Source organism: Accipiter gentilis, unplaced genomic scaffold (assembly GCF_929443795.1).
Source record: "Accipiter gentilis unplaced genomic scaffold, bAccGen1.1, whole genome shotgun sequence".
Taxonomy (NCBI): Eukaryota; Metazoa; Chordata; class Aves; order Accipitriformes; family Accipitridae; genus Astur; species Astur gentilis.
The window spans coordinates 736,088-760,743 of record NW_026060956.1 but is presented as its reverse complement, the minus strand read 5'-3'; the positions used below and the strand labels follow the sequence as shown (position 1 = coordinate 760,743).

The following is a 24,656-nucleotide window of genomic DNA, read 5'->3' as shown; positions in this document are numbered from 1 at the left end:
AGGTGCAGCGTATGTGGCACCTGGGATTAACTGGCACCCTCTGTTTCGTATCTGGGTCAGTACCGTACTTGCAGATGTGTTGTCCCACAAGCGGGGGTCGGTACCCGGTGCGCAATAAGCCAGTCTTACGCGCAGAGCTGAGAAATTGGCTTCTTTCATGTCTGCGCAGAGATGGGTGCTGGAGGGTAACTCCACAAAGCTGGCACACCACACCAAAGAAGAACGATGTATTTCTTCCGTTACAGGATTAGTAAGAAACCACCTAGATGGTGCTGCTTCTGTGGATCCTGAAGGTGGTGACCCCCAAGCCTGGGAACTCCCAAACCCGGGACTTCCGAACCCCAGCGACCCCCAACCAAGGAACCCCCAAGTCCAGGACGCCCAAACATGGGAGCCCCAAACTCTGGGAATGCTGCAACTCCCCCGACCCAGCCTCCCCAAACACCGGGGCCCCCTAAACCCCAGGCACTCCCCGAGGATTGAGACACCCAGACCCCTAGAGCCCCCAAATTCCAGAGCCCCCAAAGCCTGGGGATCCCTCAGCCCTGGAAACCCCCAAACCTGGGACCCTCAAACCCTGGGGACCCCAAACCTGGGACCCCCTGTGAGGGACTGAAAAAGTTAATGTCTCAAACATTGTGGTGGGGCAAGTTCTGCTTAAGGGCATAACAAGGAACTCTGCCCAGCAAGGAACCACAGGTGAAAAGCAGCCCATCAGCACCCCATCAGCAACAGGAGAGGGAGGGGAGGGCATGCTAGAGGGGGCACAGCTCCCTGTTCTGATATGCTGCTCTTGATGTGCCGAGCAGGGCAGCTCACTGTGCATGGCAAAAGATCACATCTGCAGGCAAGGGGAAGTTACTCCCCCAACAACCCCCAAGCCCACAGACCTATTTCCCAAAGGCTACCTAATTAGCGTAAGGAGCTTGAGTGCCCACCCAAAGGAGGGGGCAAGGATGATAAAAGGACACACACACGGAAGCCCCAGCTGTGCAAGCCCACTGCTAGGGGACCTCTCAGCTGACTGGACCCCTCGGCTGACTGAACCAGTGCTGGACCCAGGACTGGTGAAATCATCTTCTCTCTCCCTCTCCCTCCCCTCCCTCCTGCCCCCTCTCCTTTTCCATGATGCCTACATCTCATCACTTTAGGCATAAACAGTTGACCAAGTCTGGGACTAAGAGCAGATCCAGCCGCCCCTAGGCTCCTCTCGGAGAAGGAGCCTAGAAAGCAAGGGGGTCTGCTCTGAACCTCGTGACTCAACGGGAGGGCTCTCCTCATTGTCTTCCCTGAAGCGATTCCCAAAGAAGCAAGGCCTGTAGCGTATCTTTGGTGATGTATGGTTATCACACGTTAGACAGTTTGCCAACATAGTTTCATGCCAATTTTTGTTGTGAGCATACGAATTCTTGCGGTGAGCATGCCAATTCTTGTGGTGAGCGAAGAGAAGTTGAGTTTTGGGAGTTAAAGGATCCCTGGTGTTGTTTCACCTTAATCCTGACGTGGGAATCGGCAAACCCGAGTCATGGTCCTGAGAAGTTGGGACGTGACACCCCCTAAACCCTGGGAACCCCTCCCCTTTAGCGGGGGAAAGACAGGGAGCAGCAGTAGCCGGCTGCCCGTACGTAGGTGGTGAGGAGCAAGAACAACAGAGAGGGCTCGGGTTTTAGAGGCCTCTGGTTTTAATGCGACCTCAAATCAGAAGCGTCTTCCATCAGGAGCCTGCACAAGGGCCTGCGAGAGAGCTGTAGCCATCACTGATGGAGCCGCCGCAGTAGCCATCAACAGAAACGATAAGACAGCGTACCATTCCGTGCCGCAGAAAGAAAGAAAGAAAGGCCCGACTCCAAAGGTCATAATGACGGAGCTGTTTAATGAGGTAACTTCATTGCCACCCTTCTGGGCGTAAGTCTATCTGTGGCAGGAGTCTGCTGCCCGATAGGAGTCCGCTGCCCTGTCCGTGTTGGCCTTCATGCGCGCTGCCAGGCGGGAGAACGTCCGTCCACTGGAAGTGCCCTCCAGGCTGAAGAGGTGCTCCAGTAAGGAAAGACAGCAGCTCTGCCGCAGCAGCCAGGCTAGCCTCTTCCTCCTGCCACACGAGAGAAACTGCTTGGCCCAGAGGCTCTAGCTGTGCAGTGCTAAATGGACAGGGCCGGGGGAAAGCAGGGTGCAAGGAGGGAGGGAGTGTGGGGCTCTGCCGTCCCCTGGTCTACCCGCACGTGGCTCCTTACTGCCTCGGTCCTGCTAAGGCCTATGTGTCAGGTTCAGGGTGGCCTCAAGCCTAGGCAGGTTGGGCCGGGATGCCTGGGACCAGGTGGGAAATGGCTCTTCCTCCCCTGGCTTCTCAGTTCTGCTTCTTACCGGGCCTCCTGCGGAAGGGAGGATACTCTTCTGGAAACAGAAGAGGCACACGGCAACTTTTCCACCTGAGACTTGACAAAGGCTCCAATGGAGGTCCGGGGGAATTGTCTTCCGAGCAGGCTCAAAGCCTCCCTGAGCATTTTCTTTGCCAGCTTCATGTGCCCCATATGCCAGCAGACCTGCAGAGGAAAAGGGAAGCATCCTGATATGGACTAGTTGCCCAGGAGACTGCAGGAATCTCCAAGTGGCTGGAGATGCCAGGGATATCCCCTGCAACCGCGGGAGGCATCCAGCTCCGTCCCCCGGGAGATCCCTCCAGACCTGCCCGTCTCTTACCTCCCCTTTGAGGCTGAAGAAGGTGGCCTCTTCAAAGCAGGCTATCACATCTGCTTTCTCCTCTAGCGAGTTCCTCAGGACCTCCGCTTCGTTCAGCTTCATGAGGGCCTTTGCGCAAGCACACAGAGAGCAGGTGAGCGTGGGTGCAGAGCCCATGGCCAGCCTTGTCCTCCCTCGTCATTGCCTCTGGCATCTGTCTTAAGAGGGCCTGTTTCTCCCCCTGGTGACGCCCGCCCAAACACAGTCACACTGTCTCAGAGCACAGACAGGCACCAGTGATCCTTCAGACTGCCTCCCAGCTAATGCCCCCCGTGCTAAGGGCACAGTGCCTTGTGTCTCTTGCCGCAGAAGAGGCAAACCAGAGGAAAAAGTCAGGGTCTGACCCCAGCATTTCCCTTCCAAGGTCCCGCAAAGGCATGCCCGAGTGCAGCGGCCAGGCAGGCAGGCAGGCCTCTGTGCACAGTGCGTGCTGGCAAGCAGGGCAACTCACCATGTAGCTGTTGGAGACATGCAGGTAGGCAGCCGCAGACTCCAGAAGGTAGTAGAAGGCTCTGGCAGCATCGCCCATCGCCACGTAGTGGCGAGCCAAAGGCACAAGCACCGATTCCACGATGGCTTTGCATTCACATGAGCATGTACCGCTGTGCTTTCTGTCGGTCTTGCTGGGCAGCTCAGCTGTCTGTTCCCTCTTTGCCAGAAACCGTCCTGCCACACTAGTCAGAGGACGGTTCCCAGGAGAAGAAGAGAGCAAAGAATACACAGGCATCACCTGTACTGCTCTTTCTCCCCACAGAGATGGCATCAAAAGCCCTTTTTCAAAGCAGAGCACGAGGCCACGGGCACGTACGACCCGTACAGGTGCTTTGTAGGTAGGGAGAAAGAGACAAGCTGGGCTTTCTGTCACCTCTTCCCACAGGCAAACCACCCGAGTCCCCGGGGCAGGTTTTCCCCTGCAGATTTTGCAGTGCTACTCTGTAGGAACTGGAAAGCAAGGGCTGCTCCAGTGTAGTGCGATGATCGCTCTGAGACCACAGGCTTCCTCAAGCCCTCCCTCACCTCCACGGCCACCTCCTCCCACCTCCCACCCCACAGAAAGCCTCTTCCCTAAGCTGCAGTCACAACCGGCAGCCAAATGGCGGCGCTTCCTTTGTCTCCTCTGGACACCCTGAGCTCACTGCCTTCCAAAATCATCAAAACCGTGTCTGCTCACCCAAAATCCTCCTCCAGGAAAGCCTGCTGCTGCTGCAGAGCACCTGCAGCATCAGGAAAGAAAACAGGGGGTTAGACACCTCCTCACATACCGCGGGGGAAGAACTACTCTCCCTCTCCCAGCGGGCTGGGGATCGCAAGGATCCTTGCAAGGGTCGCGACACACTGCGGAAAGTCTGCAGTGGCCATCCTCACCTCCTGGGCTCGTCCCTAGCAGATGTCCTCCCACCCCATCCCCAGCACAGCCCCCCCTGGGGTCCTGGAGGGCCCAGGCTGTGAAGCATGGTGCACAGCATACCCTCAGGGGCATGAGTCCTATCCCTCTTCAGCTGTTCTCCTGCGAGCACCAAGGCCTCCCAGCTGTGAGGGTCGCCCTGCTCAGCAGGGCCCTGACTGCTCCCTCCCTCCTGGCTGCTGGTGACAGTGAAGCGGTGGAAGGCAACAAAGTCCCCTTGGCTGCAGCTCTTGCATTTGTGCGCGTGCCGCTCCAGGAAGGCGGCGCACTTGCGGTGCAAGGCGACCCGCTGTCTCTCGGGCCACAGCTCGTAGGCAGCCTCCCGCAGCAGTGGGACACAGAAGACCAGCACGCCAGACTGCCGCTCCGTGGTCTTCTTGCTCAGAGAGGGTCTCTCCACACCTGCAGGGCAAAGGGCCTTTGCATCAGCCTGAGCTGGGGCCAGGGCTCAGGGCCGTCCCAGCCGGGGCATGAAAGTCATGCCTTGGTGAGCATCCTTAGCGGCAAACCAGCGCTGCTGCACACCGAGCCTTGCAGGATGAGGCAAAAGGGCCCGCCTTGCCTTGCTGATGCTAGCACAGCCCGGGGGACACAGTGCTCAGCTGTGCTCCAGACAGGAGCTGGGGATGTTGCCGCCAGCCGAAGCAAGCCCCGGCCAGTGCTTTCTCTCCGCTCCTGGCAAGGCAGTCCCCAGCCTCCTGAGCTTCCCCTGCTGCGCCACAGGGGAATCAAAGCTGAATAAAAGCCTCTCAAAGGCCCTGGGGCACTTTGGAGGCCACCTTTGATGCGGATGCCGCAGGCAGCTGGGAGAGGATATCGGTGATTGCACATGCCCTCCCGTGCCTGCGCTACAAGCGGCACTTGAAGGCAGAGGAGCAGAGGCACTTGGGACAGCTGGTGGGAGCTTCCCTCCAGCGCAACGCTAGCGTTCTTTGAGATTGACTTGTAAGATCTTTGAACAAGCCATCCCGAACCGCCATGCCTGCCTGAGCTCCACCCAGCCATTACTGGGGCAGAGGGGGGAAGTGCACCGTGCCCCGGCGAGCCCCACCAGGACACAGCTGGGAGCTCCCTTGGCCTCTTCACTGCTACCACTTACCACTCTCTGCCTGCCGAGAGCTGCCTGGCCCCTTGGTAGGATCTCGGACATCTTCTGGCACCTCTGTGGTTTTCAGCCACTTAAGGATGTTGTCGCTCACCAGCATGTCCAACAAGCAATTCATCTCGTGCCTGATGCCATGAGGAAGGATGTGTGACAGCAGCTGGGTGGTAAACACTGGCCCGATGACAGCTGCCAACTTCAAAACCGTCTGCTTCAGTGGCTTTATCCGGTCCAGCTGGGCCAGCGCAATCTCTGTCAAAAAGAAGCAACACCTCTTTCTCTCTTGCCTGTTCCCCATGCTGAGGCTGGAGAGGCTGGAAAGTCTCAACACATGAAATGGGGTAGACTTTGGCCTCTTCTCCTCGGCACCGCACCTGCTGGGCAATTGCAACCCAGGGCAGGCGTCTTCAAAATGGCTCCACACCTGTTGGAATCGCAGGCCACAAGGCCTGGGGAAGAGCGAGACGCTCAAACAGACGCTCGCCCCCCTGGGGTGAGGAGGGCAGGATCCAGCAGGTACATGCGTCCATGATGCGCCCTACCAGATCTGGAGTAGGGTTTTGCCCAACAGCGCACACAGAAAACAGAGAACCTTCCCCACAGCAGAGCTGGACTCAGAGCTCCCCACAATGCCTCTCTTAACTTGGCCAGAAAATAATATGCCTTTTGTTTGGGGTTTGTTTTTTTTTTTGTTTTTTTTTTTGGGCGGGGGGGCGGCGCGCAGGGATGGGACAGAACAACGTAATAGCAGGAATGCTTTAGCATGACGTTTCTTCGAGGTTCATACAAATGGCTATGGCTAGAGAGGAGGGACAGTCGTTGACAGCTCCCCCATCCCGCTCTCCTGGTATGGGGGGATTTCCGTGCCAATTCACAGAAAAAAACAACGGATCTGGTTTGGATTAAGTGCCTTGAGAGCGCCATTAGCTGGGGAGCTTAAAAAGAGAATAGCGAGGGCAAAGTCGCGATCACAGCTGAGTCAGCGGCAAGTCAAAGACTTTTCCCAGCAAAGGATTTGCTTCTGTGAGAAAAGGGAGCCATTCTAGTGTTGCACCAATAGCCTTTTCTCTCCTACCTGCTGCTGGAAAGCAGCCAGCAGGCTCACAGCTGGTTCACACCCAGGAGGGGTAAATGGCTGCCCGCAACCCCAGGCCTGTTCCTGGTTGCACTGGAGCCACCTTCCCAGCAGAGCCCCCAAGCTGAGAGGGTGACTCTGCAGCACACAAATGCCCAGCCTCCCTCTAGCCAATGCCCCGCGAAGGGGCCCCAGCACAGCCGCGAGCCGGCAGAGCGGCTCTCGGTCCCTCACCTTTCAAGGTGGTGGGCAGCACCGTGTTCTCCGGGTTCACGTCTGGTCTGATGAAGCAGACCGTGCCATCGTTCCCCGCGCTGGAGCTCGAGGTTGCTGTGAGGGGTGAAGCCTCAACTGCAGAAGCTGGGTGGAGCAAGAGAACACGACTAAGGCAATTTGCAAAGTCACTTGCGGCTTGCAAACGTTTCAAAATTCACCTGAGATGGGACAAGTCCCACTTCACATGGTCCAGTGCAAGCGCACAGACCTGCACGCGCTGAACGTGGTCATTAAGCACAGCAAAACAGGTTCCCACTGCAAGCATTTCTTTGCATAGCCCTCCCAGAACAGGCAGGTGTTCTGCCTTCAGACCAGCTTTCCCAAACAGCCCCTCAGTCAAAGCTTCTGGAGTGCCTAGGGGGCAACTGAATGCCCCGCGACAGAAAGCAGCAGCATTGCTGCCTTCGACAGGGCTACCTCCGCAGCCAGGGAAATTGCCAGTGATCATGCAAAATGCAGCATCAGCCCCGGCTGCTCCCAAGGCCACAGCACTCTGGCTGGCATGGCGCTCTCGGCGGCATTGCCACCGTTTTCTTCCGTTACCACACCCTTGTGGGGATTTATGGGTTTGAATTCAAGTTTCCCAGGCCCGTCCCTCGCCTCAAGCTGGGGTTTGTTCTCAAGTGAGCTGGCGTTGGGCCAGGGTAAATTACGTGCCCATTAGAATGCCTAAGAAACACCAGAAACACATGTGCTCTGGAACCATTTCCCCCGTGTTTTAGACCCCCAATCCCCCCCGCACCCCCCCAAGAATTTAGGCCCCTCCAAGCCACCACAACTCGCCAGCCCCTGCTTTGGCTGTCCCAACAGCAAGGCACGCAGGAGCCCACGCCTCCGCCAGACCACGTTCTGCACTGCTGCAAGATCTGACTCTGCCCAGATCAACGGGGGAACGATGGGGCAAGACTGTGCTGCGGAGAATGCGCCACAGCAACTCGCTAGTCAGCAGCAAAGGTGCTTACTGATCAGGCTCTCCCAGTTGTCTTCTGCTTTTCCACCCCGCCTCCGGGTGCGGAACAAGAGCATGTTGTTGCAAAGAAGGCAGCCCAGCAGCTCCTTGCAGTAATACGGGATCCCCGAGCTTCTTTGGATCAGGAACCTGGACAGGAGCAGACGCGGCAGTGACCACCACAAGAGGAGTAAAGTGAAACACGGTTCAGGTGGGCAGCGAGTCACTTGGGCAATACAGGGTAGCCAGCATCTTTGTCACAGCTGCACCTCGCCTTTGAATGGGACAGTCCTCTGCTGGCTTGGGCTTTTGGGCCCCCCCGAACCTCCGGCCTTCGCTGAAGTCCGTGGGAAAAGAATTGCGGCCAACGGCCAAAGCGCAGAGCAGCGAGCCCTGCCTTTCCCCTCCTCAGGAGCCTAGATCCTCTCTGGCAGCAGGGCAGGCCTCTGTCCCAGGGAATCTCCCCCACAGCCTGGCCACCTAGACCAAGGCCTTTTCACAGCCCAGCCACACTTGGGCTCGGGACTCTTCCTCCCTTCCTCTCTGTGCAGCCGCGAAGGGCTGACACTTCCCACGCTCTGTGTCTCGGCAGTGGCCCGCTCTCAGCTCACGCCTGCCAGGACAAGGCATAACAAGCAACCCACCTCCTAGAGTACTCGCTAGAGTCGGTGATGCTTCTAGTGGCCCTGCGCTCCCTTTCCGGGGGGGCTGATTCCCGCCCGTGGTCTGCATAGGTTCAAGCCCTCAGGAGGAGCTCCCCTGCCTCAAACTTACCTCGCTAGATCCCTGGAGATGCTGTCTACTCTAAGGTTCTGGCAGACCTCCTGCACCACAGCTGAAGGTTTCAGCTCATCCAGATGAAGATAGGTGATTTTCTGGGACATTGTGCTGTCTGCTGCAGCTTTGCAAAAGCCCTCTGTCCTTGGGTAGCCCGGCGCCAAGCTCATGACCATGAAGTAGGAGACATTTCGGAGCACGGGTGACATGATACTCCAGGAGGCAGGGTCGATGAAATGGGCATTGTCGATGACGAAAATGCCAAATTCTCCTCCAATGGACTGAAAAAAAGCAGGATGTTCTGAGGACAATCCAGTGGAATCCCAAGTGTCTTGCAGGGGAGGAGACTGAGCCTCTGTCTCTTGAGAGGATGCTCTGAAGTCTCTCCCCAGCTGCTTCCCTGCTCAGAAGCTTACTGACTCAATTTCTTTGAGATTTTAAGGTCACACCTAACACCACCTGACCTGCAGAAGGAGGCAGCTTGGGCAAGGGAATGCAGAAGCCATTGCTCCTTGTCCAGGGTACACTCGACGGGAGGAAAGCTATGGGGTGTGTTTGTGGGGCTGCGTGGAGGAGGGGGGACGTGGGGGTGGGGGGTTTCTCAGGCCCCAAAGGGCGATGGCCCGGGCGTGTGGTCCTCCCATGCACTCACACTGCTGTGGTGCAGAGTCTGCAGCCAGCAGGCTTGTTTTCCTTCTCTGACCCAGGAGGAAGGAAGGAAGGTTGGAAGGTTGGAAGGGAGGAAGGGAGGAAGGGAGGAAGGAAGGAGAAAGGCTCACCTTCTCCAGCACTTTTGCCCAAGTCGAGTGCAACTCCTTTTTTCTTTCAATTCCACGCATCTCGCGAACCTTGTCCGAAACGGGAAACTGGCCAGAAAAGCACAGTCAGGCAGAAGCATCGCTCCGGGGCTAGGCACATGAACCCACCAAGCAAGACCGCAGAGCAAACTGCCCCTGCTGGCCTCAGCACCTTAGCTCTCCCCAGCACAGGTGCAAGGAGCCACAGTGGGGGCTACACCTGGAGCCCAAAGCAGAGGCCCTCTGCTGAGGGTCGCTGGCAGAGCTGGGGCTTGGGGGTGGGCTGAAGAGCTGGTTCTCTGCCTGTAGGAAGCTTGGGCTGGCTGGAGCAGACCACTCGCCCAGCACCAGCCTCTCTCCAGTGCCACTTCCAAGGTGCTGAACAAGGCACCAGGCACCGCCAGATGCAGCGCAGGACATGAACTCACCCCAGAAAGGGAGCCCCCCAGGGCCCAGGAATGGGAAACCTGTGCTACCACCCCCACGATTCCCACCCCCGAGCTCAGGCACTCCCAGCAGCGCGCCCACACAACATCAGACCCCGAAAAGCTCATGAGAAGGCCTTCTCCAGGGCCAGAGACGCCTCTTGCTCTCACCTCGACAAGGAAAATGTCACTGAGGAGACAAAAGCTGCTCTCTTCAATTGTCCCTCGGAGCTTTGTCTGCAGCGTGCACTGCCTGGCACCGCACGGTTCACTGTCCTGGAGGCCCAGGGCCCTGGCCATCAGCGTACGGATGGCAGAGAAGGACTGCCTCACGTTGGCCTCTAGCAGTTCCATGGCAACTACCCTGCCGTGCAAAAGCAAAGGGGACTGAGATCCCCAACAGCCCAAGCCTTCTAAGACAAAAGGGGTGCAGATGCCCTTGGGGGGGTGCTCGTCAGCCACTCGTCTCAAAGTGCTTCCCAGAGGAGGCCAAGCTTTTCACTCCTCATACGAGAAAGGGCACAGAGGGGCAATTGCTGCCAAGCCACTGGGAGAGCCGGCTCCAGACTCTTGTGTCTCCACAGCACCGGCCCAGGTCTCGCTACGTCCCCCCTGCAGAGGAACTCACGGGGCTAAGGGGCAAGGATGGAGCAAGTGGTGGGTTTGCCTTTGGGCTCCAGACCTTAGCAGCCTGACTCCCAAACCACAGGAAGGCTTTTCTGACCCAGTGCTCCTTCTGGGAAGGAGCAGAGGGCAAGCAGGGCTTCCGAGACAGGCCACCCTGCTGTCTGTTGCATCTCGAGTCAGATGAAAAGCATTGGGCTCGGGCTCTTTCCTTCTATCTGTGCCTGGCCCAGAGGTGAAGGAGGAAAGGCCACGGCTCAAGAAGCCACCTCCAACTCCCCAGAGGTGTAGAGGCGGGAGCAGAGCATGCAGGTGCTCCTAGGGAGAGTCTCCAGGAGGCCTTCTCGGGAGGCTGCAGTCCAAGGACCAGGCGCACCAGCAGAGGGGACGGACTGTTCTATGGCTGCCAGGTGATGGGCAGGGGCAGCATCCCAAAGCTAGAGGTCAAAAACCTGTACCTGTGGCCAGCAGCCTGGCCTAAATAGGCCAGTTCGGTAAGTAAGTGGCTCTTTCCGGAGCCCATCGTGCCCTCAAACGCCAGGATGTGGCTTTGTCCTAAGTCCTCATAGGCTTTCAAGCAGCTGCCAAAGCGGTCAATCTCCTTCTCCCGACCTGTGAAGACAAACAAGAAAACCAGCTGCTGGGCGTGCTGAAAAGCAGAGAGATGCCACTTTGGCTGGCACCCTCCACCGCAGTTCCCTGTCCTGCCACCACTTCCACCAGCCTGCCTACAGCCAGGCCTCCTTCCTGCCCACTCATCCCAGCTTTTTTACCTCTGCCTTCCCCAGAGCGGCAGCCGGCCCGCCTGCCCCACAGTGCAGCTTCCATGCCTTCTTCCCCGTCCCGCCACCCTCTGCCCTCCCACAGACACAGAGGTTCAGCCGGCCCCGTGCAACTCCCCGCAGCGATCCAGCACAAGACTGGAAGAGATGATGCGAGTCGCTGCAGCATCTCCTCGCTGTAGCATGAGCCACAGGGCACTTCCTGGGAGCTGAGGCAGCATCTTCAGTGTCTTTTGGCTGGGCTAGAGTGAATTTTCTTCAGTGATAGCTCCTATGGTGCTATGGTTTGGATTTGTGACCAGACATGGGCGTTGATAACACAACGATGTTTTGGTTATTGCTGAAGAGCGCTTGCACAGCGTCAAGGCCTTTACCATTTCTGACGCCGCCCCGCCAGCGAGCAGGCTGGGGGCACGCAAGAAGCTGGGAGGGGGCACGACAGCCACGACAGCTGACCCCAACTGCCCAAAGGCCTATTCCGTACCATATGATGCGGTGCTTGGCAAGAAGAGCTGGGGGAAAGAGGGAGGAAGGGGGGACGTTTGGAGTTACGGCGTTTGTCTTCCCAAGTCACCGTTACGCACGATGCAGCCCCGCTTTCCTGGAAATGGCTAGACACCTGCCTGCCCATGGGAAGCAGGGAACGAATGCCTGATTTGGCCTTGCATGCTTGCGCAGCTTTTGCTCTACCTATTAAGCTGTGCGATTCTCTTCCCCATCCCGCTGGGGGGAGCGAGTGGCTCTGTGGGGCTGAGCTGCCTCCCGGGGTTAACCTGTAACAGGGCCCAAAACCTCCAGCAAGACACCGAGGGATTAAAGGCACCCCGTGGGTCCTGACATTGCCATGTCTACGCCCAGATGCTGCCAAGAAAGGATCTCTGAGGAGTACAAGGGGGAGAACCCACCACCGGAACTCTCCGTCAGACTGGCAGAAGGCAATCGCTTTCCTGATCCCAAAGACCGGGATCAGTTTAGCCCCCAGGCGTGAGCAGCTCCCTAGCTGAAAGGTACCTTCGTACCAGGTCTGGAGCAGGGCAAGGCAGCACCAGGCGCCTCACCCTGCTTTCCACCCCAAAGAGGTCAACCAAGTAGGGGCCGAGAGAGGCCGCACTTCCTTAGGGCCTCTGCAGCAACACCATCCCTGGCAAAAGCTTCTCCCGCCCCAGCGTGGCGCTAAAAGTTACCAAGGGGAAGAAACTGGGCTTCAGAAGAGCAAGGCATTCTCCACCTACCCAGTAAGGGGGCGTACTCTGACCTCTTCTTGGCAAGACCCATGCCAAATATGCTAGAAGCAGGGGAAAAGAAAACACCAGTCAATTAGCTGGTGAGAAGCCAGGGGACACAGAGAAGCAGCCTGGCATGGAGGGGCAGGATGTGCTCCTCGTGCACCTGCTTGTCTTTCGGGCAGCATGTTTTCCCCTGTATGCACCCCCACCCAAAGTTCAAGCTGCACGCTAGGACAGCTTCAAGCATAAAGAAGCCCAACGGCCATGGCAGAACAGCAGAACGTATCCAGAGGCCACCACCAGAGGCCAAACCAAGAGACGCTGCAGACACGTGAAAGGAGCCAGGGTGTGCTGTTGGCTAGCACACGCTGGCCAAGAGAAACAAGTGTCTTGGAAAGGAGGACTTGTGTCACTGAACGGGCTGGGATGCCAAGCACCTAGCACCTTTGGCTCAACTCCTCCTGGAGTTTCCAAGAGATGGCAATGTTAACGTTCAAACCGTCATCCAAAGCGAAGGTCAAATCCTGGCCCAGAGGAAAAGCTGAGGTTTCAGCAGGACGACATGAGGAAGGGTGTCCCCACGGTCCACATTTCCCCATGGGAACCAGGCTGGCCCAAAGCTTCCTGCTCGGAAGCGGCTTGTCCCAAAAACCTCCTTGGGTCAGCATTACCAGGGCATGTGGTGGAGCAAGCACAGCTGAAAGCCATTTGGACAGAGCCTGCAAGGCCAGGTTGTGTCTGCCAAGACAGACTAACCTTCCCCATCCCTGGGGCTTCACTCCCGCTCTCTTAGCAGCAGGAGACAGCAGGGGAGAGAGGCAAAAAGCCTCCCGCACCAGGGCTTCTGACCGTCTCAGCCACAGGCAAGGGAGACCAGCTTGGTCTCTCTCTGCCTAATTCCTCTTTGCTGGCCAAGGCTGCACCCTTGATGCCACAATCCCCTCGTCCAGCCCTCTCGGAGGTCACTCACCTCTTCTTGGTGATCCCCACATATTGATAGAGAGTGCCAGGATGACTGAGGCCTTTCATCTTTTTCTCCGGCAGCTCCTTGAAGTAGTAAGGGGGCAGCCGAGAGGAGGCGTAGGTCACTGCATCACAGGACACCAGCCCAGGGTAGTGCACCATCATCCGGGCTGCCAAATTCACCTTCTGGCCAACGACTGCCAGAGAGAGAGCGAGCGTGCGAGAGCGTGCGTTGACGTACCCGTGCGACCAGCCCCGTGGCGCCCTTCCAGGCCAACGGCTGCCTCACCTCCAGCACAGGCCAACCCCACAGCGGGATCAGCAGAACCCAGGGGAACAAACGGCCACAGAGCCCGTTCTCCTGCCACGGGCCAGGACCCGCACTGCCCGGGCCGCTCCTGACCGGCTGCTGGGAAAGCCCTCTCCCAGCCCGCCTTCCTCTTCCAGAGTGCTATGCTTAAGCAGGCCCACGCCAGCCTCCCGCGCCTCAGACACACGCCTCCTACCTGTGTATTCATGCCTCAGAGGGTGGCCGGTGACTCCGCAGAACACCATCCCACTGGTAACTGCAACAGACACTGCCCTGGCACACAGGGAAACAGTGCAGCTTCAGCAGCGCCCCAGGCGCAGTCCTGCCCGCCCAGATTCATCCCTTCCCGCATCTCCCCTCGGCGCTAGCCTGGGCCACCTGCCATCCTGTCCTGCCAGCGCGGGTCCTGGGGACGTGGAGAGCTCAGGGGCGCAACATACCCACGTTGCAAGGGACAAAGGACAGGGGTAGAGCGCATGTGGGATGTTTTGGACACTTCCCCTGAGGCCACTTTCCCTGAGCTGCAACCTGCAGAAGGCCACAGCCCTCTCATGAGCAAAGAGGGAGGGAAGAAGGCACCCGCGATGTCACTGCCTGCGATGGCAGCAACCTGAGATCAGGTGGCTGGACCCCATCCCTGTTCATGGGCCAGTCGCCCAGAAGGGCCTGCCTCTGGCACCAAGGAGCCTCTTGCCCTTGCAAGGGTTCGTTCCAGCACGGTGGCTAGCAGGGTGTGCTTGGCGGGACTCCGCCTGGCTGCCGAGGGCTAAGTCCGGGGCTTGCCTGCCACCTCTCAGGGCACTGCCTCCTTCCTGCCAGGGACAAGGCAGAGCAAGCTAGAAGACACGTCTCTTTCTGGGAAGCCCCCTTGCGCCATCCCAAGCAGCACGCACCCCCACCACACACTCACTCTACTTCCATGAGCATCGTGGAGCAGGAATTGAAGATCTGAATAGCACTCTGCAAGGCGTGAATGCTCTCGTAGGGCAGCTTTTCTCCACTGAGGCCAAACACGCAGAGGAACATGCAGCCCTGCCAAGGACGGATGCAGCACATCTTGCTACAATGCCTAAGAGGGAGCCTCTCCCTCTTCCTCACCGCCCACCCCCTCAGGGTGGGGGGAAGCGATTGCTCCCACACACTCACCTTATCAAACAGGACGATTTTGTTGATTTTGCCTTTGTGAGGACAGAGGATTTCTAGCATCTTCCTGCTGGCATCGTGGATGAGGGTGCGGATGTCCACTGTGCTGATTCCTGCAGTCAACTGCAGTTGGACGAAGAGGCTGGTGACCGGCCGTAGCTCAGAGAAGAGGTCCAGCGGCACTCTGTCATCAAGCTGGAAGACAAGAGCAGGATGGCTTCACCAGCCTGCTCTCCCGGGGGCTTACTGCCCATACCAGACACCGAGGGAGAGCAGGCATACTGGCAATAGCAGGTACTCCCCGAGGAAGGGCTGAATCCTTCTCTCAGTGCACATGGCGGGCAGGCTGCCCAGCCTGTGGCAGGCAGATACCGAATCATTAACGCAAATGACAAAGGAGAGAAAGGTGCTCCGGTACCACCCCATCCTGGGACGGGTGTGGACACGAGGGGCGACCCGCAGGGATGCTCTGGGGACTTCAGTGCAACCTCCCCTTTATCCCACCACCACCACCCCGGCGCATCCAGAACCATACCCCCAGAAAAGACAGGCAGACAGAAGTCTGCCGCCCACCACCCGTATCTCTCTGAGGACAACACACGCAATGGTGCGGCACCAGTGCCCCCTGGCTCAGTTTCCCCGCGCTGTCTTCTCAGGGTGCGTTTCCTTCTCTTTGTCTGTTCTCGTGAGAACTCCATCTCTGCAATGCACCACTTCCTCTGCCCTCCAAAAATGCAGCCCCCAGCAGTGGTGGCCTGGACGTACCTTCCCGAGAGCAGCTCCTGACATGTACTTGCTAAGCACGTCGTACGCATTAGCGCCACCGGGCAGGAGAAGAGCAGGTCTCATGGCACCTGAGGAGAGAAAAAGCAGGTGGTCGCTGGGAGGACAGGACTACGAGGTGTTGGAAAGCAGGGGCTGGCACGGGAAACGGGGGAGAAAGAGTCTTCTGCCTTTGCTCATGTTGCCACCTCCAGATGCTCACGGCAGTGCTGTCCCCTGGAGGGAGAAGGCAGCAGCAGCCACCGCCCCAGCTGATGCACGCGAGGGCCAAAAGCACGAGTGCCAGCCGAAAGGAGGAAGAGGGCGCAGGTGGTTCCTCTCTGGCCCCTGAAGCAGCCAGGCCCCACCTTTCCAGGCAAGCCGCGAACAAGGTGAAGTTGGCACTCACCTTCCCCTTCCAAGCGGTGGCTCCTTGGGTGTCGTACAAGCTTGCGTAAAGCGTCTTGGCGTTCTGACCAAGACATCGGATCCATGCCTGTAACCTGGAGACACACGGCGTGAAGGCACTGCCACTGGCCTCCCCAGGAGTCCCAGGGGACAAAGCCTGCCCTCCACCGTCACTGCCCAGAAAAGGGGAGAACAAGCCCACCTGGCTGGATGGGACAGCAGTGCTTCCTCAGAAGCACCGGAGCTGGGCAGGCATCACCCAAGCATCCCCCAGCTGTCAGCAACAGCGCCATGACCCACAGAGGACATGGCTGGTGGGGCCAAAACCCTCCCAGTGCCTCCCGACCCCTCAAACCAAGCAAGCCCAGACCACTGTTACCCCTGAGAGGGAAGGACAAGAGCTTCAGCTGCCCACCCACTTCCACAGCTCCAACTCTCTCCACATCCAGCTCCTCAGCCTTCTGACACCTCCCTCCTTCATGTCCAGGTCTGGGTCCTCAAAATGGCTCTACAGGCCATGCCACCCACCTACCTTCACAGCTCTTTTGCCTGCAAGGCGCCTGGTCCTGAGCCGGTGCTGCTCACAGAGCTCCCAGGAGGTGGCTGAGAGGATTACTTCACCTGCATTCGCAAGCTCTTCCGCCTCACAAACTTCATCCAGGGCCTCGCCACAGATCAAGAAGTACTGCCGCCTCCTGTCTCCGACTACCAGGAGGTCCACGGGCCCTGCAGAGATCCCTGGTGAGAAAGAGAGGGAGAAGCAGCACTGACACAGGGAAGATTTTGAGCTCTACAGCCCCCAGCATCTCAGCTGTTCAGAACCTAATCTGAAGCCCAGTGGGGAGGCTGGCGTTATGGAAAGGGAGGGCATCCTCCATCCTACTCAGGGGCATACTGACACAGGTCCCTGAAACGGGTGTCTAGAAACAGACAGTGTGTTGAGAGTGCCGGGTGTCTTAGCCAGCTGCCTGCCCAGAAGCCCAGCAGCCTGCCCAGAAGCCCAGCAAACCAGGCGGGCTTGATCACTGCCTGCTCTGCTAACGTGCAGGCAGGTTGTAGCTGTCTGCTTGACAACACCCATGACAGCCTGCCAAAGCCCTTCCCAGAGCCATGTGCAAAGCAGCTCCCCTTTGCTCTTTGTGAGAGGCAGGGGAGAATCCAGCAGGGCAAAGGATGCAAAGCTGCCCCCTCCCCCCCGAAAAAATGGAAAGATAACTACCTCCCACAGACATTTGTGCTAAATCAGACATTTGAGGACCCTAATACTTGATCTGACGCCCGCTTTGCCTTTAAGCTTCCTCTGCATCTGCAAATGCACGCAAACCCAGCAGGCCTGGTCTCCCATCCCCGCCCAGACTACAGCTGGCCCCTTAAATGCTCGCAGGAGATGCTTTCCTTTGGCACTAGCCCCAGGACGGATCCCCCCATTCCCTGCCAGCGAGAAGCACCCCGTGCCACGGCGCCCGTACCTATCTTCAGCTGGATCTTCTGACCCACGTGCGTGTCACGCTTCCCATACTTCCTCTGGATCTGCCGGCTACACTGCAGCACCAGGCTGATGGTCTTAGCCAGCTCCCGGGGTGGTGCTCTCCACAGCACCAGCACAGCATCCCCTGGGGAAAGTGAGGGAAAGGGAAAGGCTCTGCTGAGACCTGACTCTCCCCGACCTGCGCTCAGTGGCAGGGACAGCAGAAACCGGCCGACGCGCTGAGGAAGATGGGCCTGTGGGAGGGCATCGTCCTGGAGGGCCAAACCCTGGGCACCGGCACACCTCTCCTCTCCCGGGCCAGCCACAGCAGCCGACAGCCGGCAGCGCTGGCACCCCCTGCCCCGAGCGCTCCTCTGCAGCTGCAGCACACCAGGGCCTCGTCCTGCCCTCGCAGCCTGGCAGCCCGAGCTCCGCCATCACCAGGGCCTCCCCGCCCCTCACCACCACCCCGACACACACCTTTGGCTGCGCTTTCTCGGGGGTCTCCTCCTCTCAGTGCTTCCTTGTCCCCCCACCCCCAGCCCAGGGTCCTACCAGCAGGGGCAGAATGAGGGAGACAACAGCCCTTGCCAAAGCCAAACCGGAGGCAGGCAGGCCCCGGGAGAAAGAGAAGCCTGGAGAAAGGGCACTGCACGGGGGCTGCGTGAGTGGCCAGGACGCCGCCTCAAGGTGCTACACAGAGCCTCTTGAGAAGCAGAGCACAGCAAATGGCCGCCACAACAGGTAAATGCTGCAGGTCAGCACACGTGGGCATCGTCGTCCTAAGTACATACCAGCAAACTTAAAGATGTCTCCTCCAAAAGTCAGCACCTCTGCGGACAGAGAGAAGGAAAGGAAGAGTCATGTGGACACCTTCTTCCAGAAGCCACAGAGCAAGCCCCTCCGCCCCGAGAGGAGCACCCAGGTGAGGGTGCACCGTGGGGCACAGCCCAGGAAAGCACCACTCTGGCCTGCCTCCCGGGCTCACAGGGGCCACAGCCCTGCTACGTGCACAGCAGGCACGGAGGCAGGCCTGCGAGCTGCCACCAGATCTCAGAAAGGTGGAGGCTGGAAGGGACCTCTGGGGTCCATCTGGTCCAACCCTGCTGCTCAAGCAGGGCTGCACAGAGCCAGCTGCCCAGGACGGTGGCTAGATCATTTTTTAATAGCTCTAAGGAGGGAGACTCCACAAGCTGCCTGGGCAACCTGTGCCAGCGCTCGGCCACCCTCACAGTCAAAAAGCCTTTCTTGACGTACAGAGGGAACATCCTGGGTTTCAGTACATGCCTGGGGCGTGGCCTCTGCTCCTGACACTGGGCAGCACTGGAAAGAGCCTGGCTCTGTCCTCGTTGCACCCTCCCTTCAGGTTTTAGACACATTACTAAGATCACCCCCCAAGCCTCCTCTTCTCTAGGCTAAACAGTCCCAGCTCTCTCAGCCTTTCCTCATAGGAGAGATGCTCCAGACCCTTCATCGTCTTTGAGGACTCTCTTGCTTTGCTCTACAGGGGCTGCCAAAGAGGTGGCCACCAATGTGCTCACGGTCAGCTTAGAAGGGTCAAGACGTCCCCTGTGAAAAGGCGCCCGCGAGGGTGTCACAGGCACACATATATCAGCGCCAGCATCCTCGGGTCACTTGTGCGCTGGCACTTGCTGGATGCCCCCAGCCTGCTCTGGGCACTAATGCATCACTGAGCCGGGTGTTCATGCCAGAAGCACAGAGGAAGCTGCTGAGAAAGCGGGTGCCTCCTCAGCCACAGGGGGGGAGCAGAAAGGACCTGCGCCCGTCTTGACTCACCGGGAGACCCTGGCTGCTCTTGCTGTTCCTGCAGGCCACAGAAAGCCCCAGCCCTTGCAAGGAGGCAGGACCAGGCTGCCCAGCATGTCTACCCCCACCCTCCATGAGCAGCCTCACGGCCCGATGGCAGACAGTCCCGCAGCACGGCTCTTACCCTCCAAAATGTCACACAGGCAGGAATTGAGGGTTTGCGCCAGCTCATCAGTGCCTCTGTCTGGGCCGGCCCTCTGGATGAACTTCTCTGTCAAAGCAGTGAAACCTGTAACAGGGACACCCAGAAGTCAGGAAATGCCCACGTGGGACAAAGGACCTGGCAGCCAGTTCCATGCTGCCCGGCCCGAGAACCTGTAGGTCACACCTTCCCACGCGCTGGCTCAGTGCTGGTGGTGGCAGTGGTTGACCGCCCAACATAACCCGTCCCCCTCTCTTTGGGCATCCCAGCAGAACACCTCAGCAGTGACAAGGTGGCCACTCTGTCTGAGGAGCCGGGGCAGGGCTCCAAAGGGCCTAGCGTGTCCCAAAAAGGCTCGTGTCCGTGGTTGCTCCTCCCTGCTCACCCCACCTGAAATATCCGCAAAGAGCAGCACTCCTTGGACAGCCTGAACGGGACTGATAATCTTGAGGTAGTCCTCAGCAATGAGACTGGGGAGAAAAGCTGCTGCTTTCTCCAGCTGTGAGTGGTAACGAACGGTTCCTCTCCCAGGCAGAAGCCATCATCAGCGCCCTGTGGCACACGGGGTACCTCAGGAGAAGATGGCCGTGCCCAGCTGGGAGGACGAGGACCTCACCACACAGTGCGAGTTGCACAGTGAGCCCGGGGCCTCTGTGCGGGACTGGCCCTCTGCCCTCATGGCGGTGCTCACAATCATCTGGCAGTGACCTCCTCCGTAGGTTATCACTTGCTTACCCATCATCTGTCCTCAAGCAACACAATCAGCTAACAGCGACATCGTCTGTATGTCATCGCCTGCCGAGCAGCTGCCGCCGTGACCCAGTCTCCCTCCTTGACGCTGAGCCAATGACTCGGAGGCAGCCAGCGCCGCCCCACTTCTTGGAGGACAGTGCCGAAGGGAGGCTCGTGCAGCGACCCGTCGCTGAATTTGCAGCTACCTAACTAAGGCCTTGCACCCTAAGAATGGGTCTTTGGAGGCTCCAAATGAGGCTTCGTACCCTAAACGAGGAGCTTGGCCCCTAAAATGAGGCTTTGGGCCCTCCAAATGAGCATTTGAACCCTCCGGATTGCAGACTGGATCCTAAAAAGGAGACTTTGGAAGCTAAAAACTGGGGGTTGGGGCCTGAAAATGAGCCTTTGCACACTGTAAATAAGGCTTGGGCCTCTACAACGGAGGCTCTGGCCCTTCCACATCAGACTTTGGGCCTTCAGAATGATGCTCTGGGCCCTCAAAAAGAGTCTTTGCACCTGAAGAGTGGGGCTTGGAACTGATGAATGAGGCTTGGACCCTAAAAATGAGGCTTTGGACCATAAAAAGGAGGTTTCCGACCCTAGAATTGAAGCTTTGGACTCTAAACCTGAAGCTTTGGGCCCTAAAAGAGGGGTTTGGAGCATAAAAATGAGGGCTTGGAAACTCAGGATGCAGCTTGGAGCCTCAAAGCAACTGGCTGGATCCTAAACATGATGCTGCTCTATAAAAATGAGATACCTGTTCCTGTGCACGTAGCACCCCTGGTCCTGGTCCTGGCCCTGCTCCCTCCCTTGCCCCAGCTGCCCCCGGCCCATCTCTCGCCTGTTTCTCCTGAGGCCGCTCAGCCTCTGCCCTCTCCGGCAGAGGAACTGGGCCACAAGTGACATCACAAGCATCTGCACAAGCCAGGTTCCTGGGCCTGCCCTATCGGCAGTGACATAAACACCACCACAGGATCCTAAAAATGAAACTGTGGCTTCTTCAAAAAAGGCCATGGGTAATGAAAGACAGGTTTGGACCCTCCAAATGAGGATTTCAGCCCTCAGAAGCAGCCTTTGTCACTGCAAAGAATGGGGGAGATGCTACGAATACGCTTTGGACCCTGACAACAAGGTGAACCTATTGGTTCCTCTATGGCCCCCCGAAAGGAAGCTCTGATGCCAAATACAGGCCTTTGGGCACAACATTTGAGGCTTAGAGCTGTGAAAGGCGGGTTTCGACTCTCTGAAGGAGGGTCAAGGCCTTAAGAATGGGGCTTTGGGCCCTAGAAATGGTGCTTTACAAATGAAAATGAGGCTCTGAACCCTGAAATTAGGTTTGGGGCCCTCACATGATGCTTTGGTACCAACACCTAAGGCTTTGCACCCTAAAAATGGGTCTCTGGATGCTCAACATGAGGCTTTGGGCCCTCAAAATTGCAGGCCGAATCCTGAAAACGAGCCTATGGCCCATGACAAGGAGGATTTCGTCCCTAAGAAAGAGGCGTTGGAAGCTAAACATGAGGCTTTGGGCCTGAAGTGAAGCCTTTGGACCCCCAAAACGAGGCTTGGCACCTTCATAATCAGACTTGAAGAAATCGTTACTCACAGGATTTAGTCCTCATCACGACCATCGCTCTTCTTGGCAGCAGAGGGGAAAGCTCTGGATGACAAAGGACATCAGGATGCGCTCCAGAAAGAAAAGACCAGTGCAAGAAGATCGCCGTCACCTAACTGCAAAGGAATAATTCTAGCTCAATGAAATGGGTACCCAAAATGAAACACACAGAACAGCATCCGTCCTTGAAACTCTTTCAGTGTCAGTTTTAACTGCTGCGGATCTGCCGGCAGACAAACTTACTGTCACAGGGCCCCAAAAGGAGTACTAATGAGCAAAACAGAAACTCTGCCCGTAGCCCCTATCTATCTAGCCTGTAAAGGTAAACCAGCTCAGCCTACAGCTCCGAAGGTAGAGACCAGTCCATGCTTACATCCTGTGTCTACCTGCTCCGTGATCTGTCTAGAAACTGAAATCAGAATCACCTTTGAAAGAGGATGGAACTTGGGGGGAAGGGGGTTGAAAGGAAGACATTGGTGGAAAAAAGGAAAAGTGTAGGCATGCAACGCAAAATGGAAGGAGCCAAGTTACCCCACAGACCAGCTCGGGCCGACTCGCTTTTGCTGGCAAAAAGCTGTGCAGCTTGGAGGGAAAAAAAGCAGACTTTGGTGCTGGGATGCACACAAACGTCTGAGTTCAGCTCTGAAACAGCAGAAAAACCTTGTCAGGGCTCCTTTCCACTGTCCTCCTACCTGGGTGCATGCTGCAACTTCCTTGTTTCCCTGAAGTCCTCCCAGACTAACAGGGACGTGGCATCTGTCCAGTCCACGTGCCACGACGAAGGAACGGTTCGGATCATGAAGCGGGTAGCAGATAACTGCATCTGCAGAAGCAAAGGGGCAGCCACGCCTCAGCTTCAGAGATGCCCAAAGCTGCCCCAGGAGCCCTCGGGGCCCCAGCGTTTGCTTGGCCCTGAAGCCCCGCAGGGCCTTGCCAGCACTGGGGAGCCCCAGGGACAGAAGGGAAGGACGGTGGTCAGCCCCTGTGGGGAGAGTGACAGGGCTCTGTCCTTCCTTCTGGCCGCAGGAGGATGCCCCGCGCCACGCCAGGACAGGGTGTCTCTCCTCCTCAGCCCCAGGGGAAGGTGAGGCCTGACGAAGGCCCTGGGTGCTGGGCTCAACGTGGGCAGTGTGACCGGGCCCAGAGCCCTGTCTCCTGCCAGGTGCAGGCCTGGCCGAGGCCAGCGGCTCCCGTCATGCAGCTCCTCCTGCCCGGGGCTGTGGCTGGAGCACAGACCGACCCGCATTTTGGGAAAGACTTGCCAATCCAGAGCAGATCCCCTCCTGCCCTCTCCTGTTCCCTCCCCTCCCTCCCTCCCTGAGCAGGCCCAGACCCCACGAGCAGACCGGGGAGGTTCTGAGGGAGGGCAGACCTGCGCACACACCTTGCGCTGCTGAGAGAACAGCTCCAGGTGAAATGGCCCCTCTCGAAGGCCGTCTCTCCGCAGGCCCAGTGTCCCGGCTGGCTGAGGCGCAGCTGCGCTGAGGCGGGGGCAGCTGGTGCAGGGCAGCTCTGTGAGGAGAGGCCCGGGCTGCCCCTGCTGTGCCATTGGCCACGGCTGAGCCAATCAGCGGAGCCGGTGTTGGCCTGTCAGTCACTGCCGACCTGGGGTGGGGCCGGGGGGGGCAGAGGCCCAGTGGCCTGAGGAGAAATGGGGGAGAGACGGGGTGGGGCAGCCGGGGCGAGGGGGGGACCAGGGGCAGTTACAGTTGCGGTTGGTTACAGTTACAGTTGCAGGGGCAGGTGGTCTCGCAGTGTGGACGGGCCTGGGGGAGACCTCATCAGCCCTGGGCCCTGTCATGGCCCAGCTCACCAGCCCTGGGCCCGAGTGCTCAGCCCCAGGGACAACCCCAGCACCAGGGTCAGAGCAGCTCCTGCTGCTGCCCCGAGGGTCGCCAGCCCTGAGCCAGAGTGCAGGTATCTGAGCTGGGAGGAGGTGGGAGAGACTGGAAAACAATTCATGGAGAGGAGGCGATGGAAGAAGGTGCAGCGTATGTGGCACCTGGGATTAACTGGCACCCTCTGTTTCGTATCTGGGTCAGTACCGTACTTGCAGATGTGTTGTCCCACAAGCGGGGGTCGGTACCCGGTGCGCAATAAGCCAGTCTTACGCGCAGAGCTGAGAAATTGGCTTCTTTCATGTCTGCGCAGAGATGGGTGCTGGAGGGTAACTCCACAAAGCTGGCACACCACACCAAAGAAGAACGATGTATTTCTTCCGTTACAGGATTAGTAAGAAACCACCTAGATGGTGCTGCTTCTGTGGATCCTGAAGGTGGTGACCCCCAAGCCTGGGAACTCCCAAACCCGGGACTTCCGAACCCCAGCGACCCCCAACCAAGGAACCCCCAAGTCCAGGACGCCCAAACATGGGAGCCCCAAACTCTGGGAATGCTGCAACTCCCCCGACCCAGCCTCCCCAAACACCGGGGCCCCCTAAACCCCAGGCACTCCCCGAGGATTGAGACACCCAGACCCCTAGAGCCCCCAAATTCCAGAGCCCCCAAAGCCTGGGGATCCCTCAGCCCTGGAAACCCCCAAACCTGGGACCCTCAAACCCTGGGGACCCCAAACCTGGGACCCCCTGTGAGGGACTGAAAAAGTTAATGTCTCAAACATTGTGGTGGGGCAAGTTCTGCTTAAGGGCATAACAAGGAACTCTGCCCAGCAAGGAACCACAGGTGAAAAGCAGCCCATCAGCACCCCATCAGCAACAGGAGAGGGAGGGGAGGGCATGCTAGAGGGGGCACAGCTCCCTGTTCTGATATGCTGCTCTTGATGTGCTGAGCAGGGCAGCTCACTGTGCATGGCAAAAGATCACATCTGCAGGCAAGGGGAAGTTACTCCCCCAACAACCCCCAAGCCCACAGACCTATTTCCCAAAGGCTACCTAATTAGCGTAAGGAGCTTGAGTGCCCACCCAAAGGAGGGGGCAAGGATGATAAAAGGACACACACACGGAAGCCCCAGCTGTGCAAGCCCACTGCTAGGGGACCTCTCAGCTGACTGGACCCCTCGGCTGACTGAACCAGTGCTGGACCCAGGACTGGTGAAATCATCTTCTCTCTCCCTCTCCCTCCCCTCCCTCCTGCCCCCTCTCCTTTTCCATGAT

The 24,656-nt window shown here is 58.2% G+C and overlaps 1 protein-coding gene across 1 annotated transcript; it reads right to left on the bottom strand.

Annotated features, from left to right (window-relative positions):
* Window positions 1-1,911: 1,911 nt before the first annotated feature.
* Window positions 1,912-19,936, bottom strand: LOC126037198 (adenylate cyclase type 10-like). Its single transcript, XM_049797463.1, has 24 exons — window positions 19,814-19,936; window positions 19,588-19,696; window positions 19,180-19,284; window positions 18,023-18,061; window positions 17,230-17,373; window positions 16,293-16,498; window positions 15,762-15,848; window positions 14,594-14,785; window positions 14,358-14,479; window positions 13,644-13,720; window positions 13,145-13,334; window positions 12,181-12,233; window positions 10,625-10,778; window positions 9,714-9,906; window positions 9,100-9,186; window positions 8,318-8,601; window positions 7,557-7,693; window positions 6,553-6,669; window positions 5,241-5,495; window positions 4,205-4,543; window positions 3,188-3,402; window positions 2,698-2,805; window positions 2,362-2,540; window positions 1,912-2,089 (listed from the first exon to the last, which is right to left on the bottom strand). The coding sequence occupies exons 1-24, from the start codon at window positions 19,934-19,936 to the stop codon at window positions 1,912-1,914; spliced, it is 3,693 nt and encodes a 1,230-aa protein (XP_049653420.1).
* Between the last annotated feature and the right edge of the window lie 4,720 nt (window positions 19,937-24,656).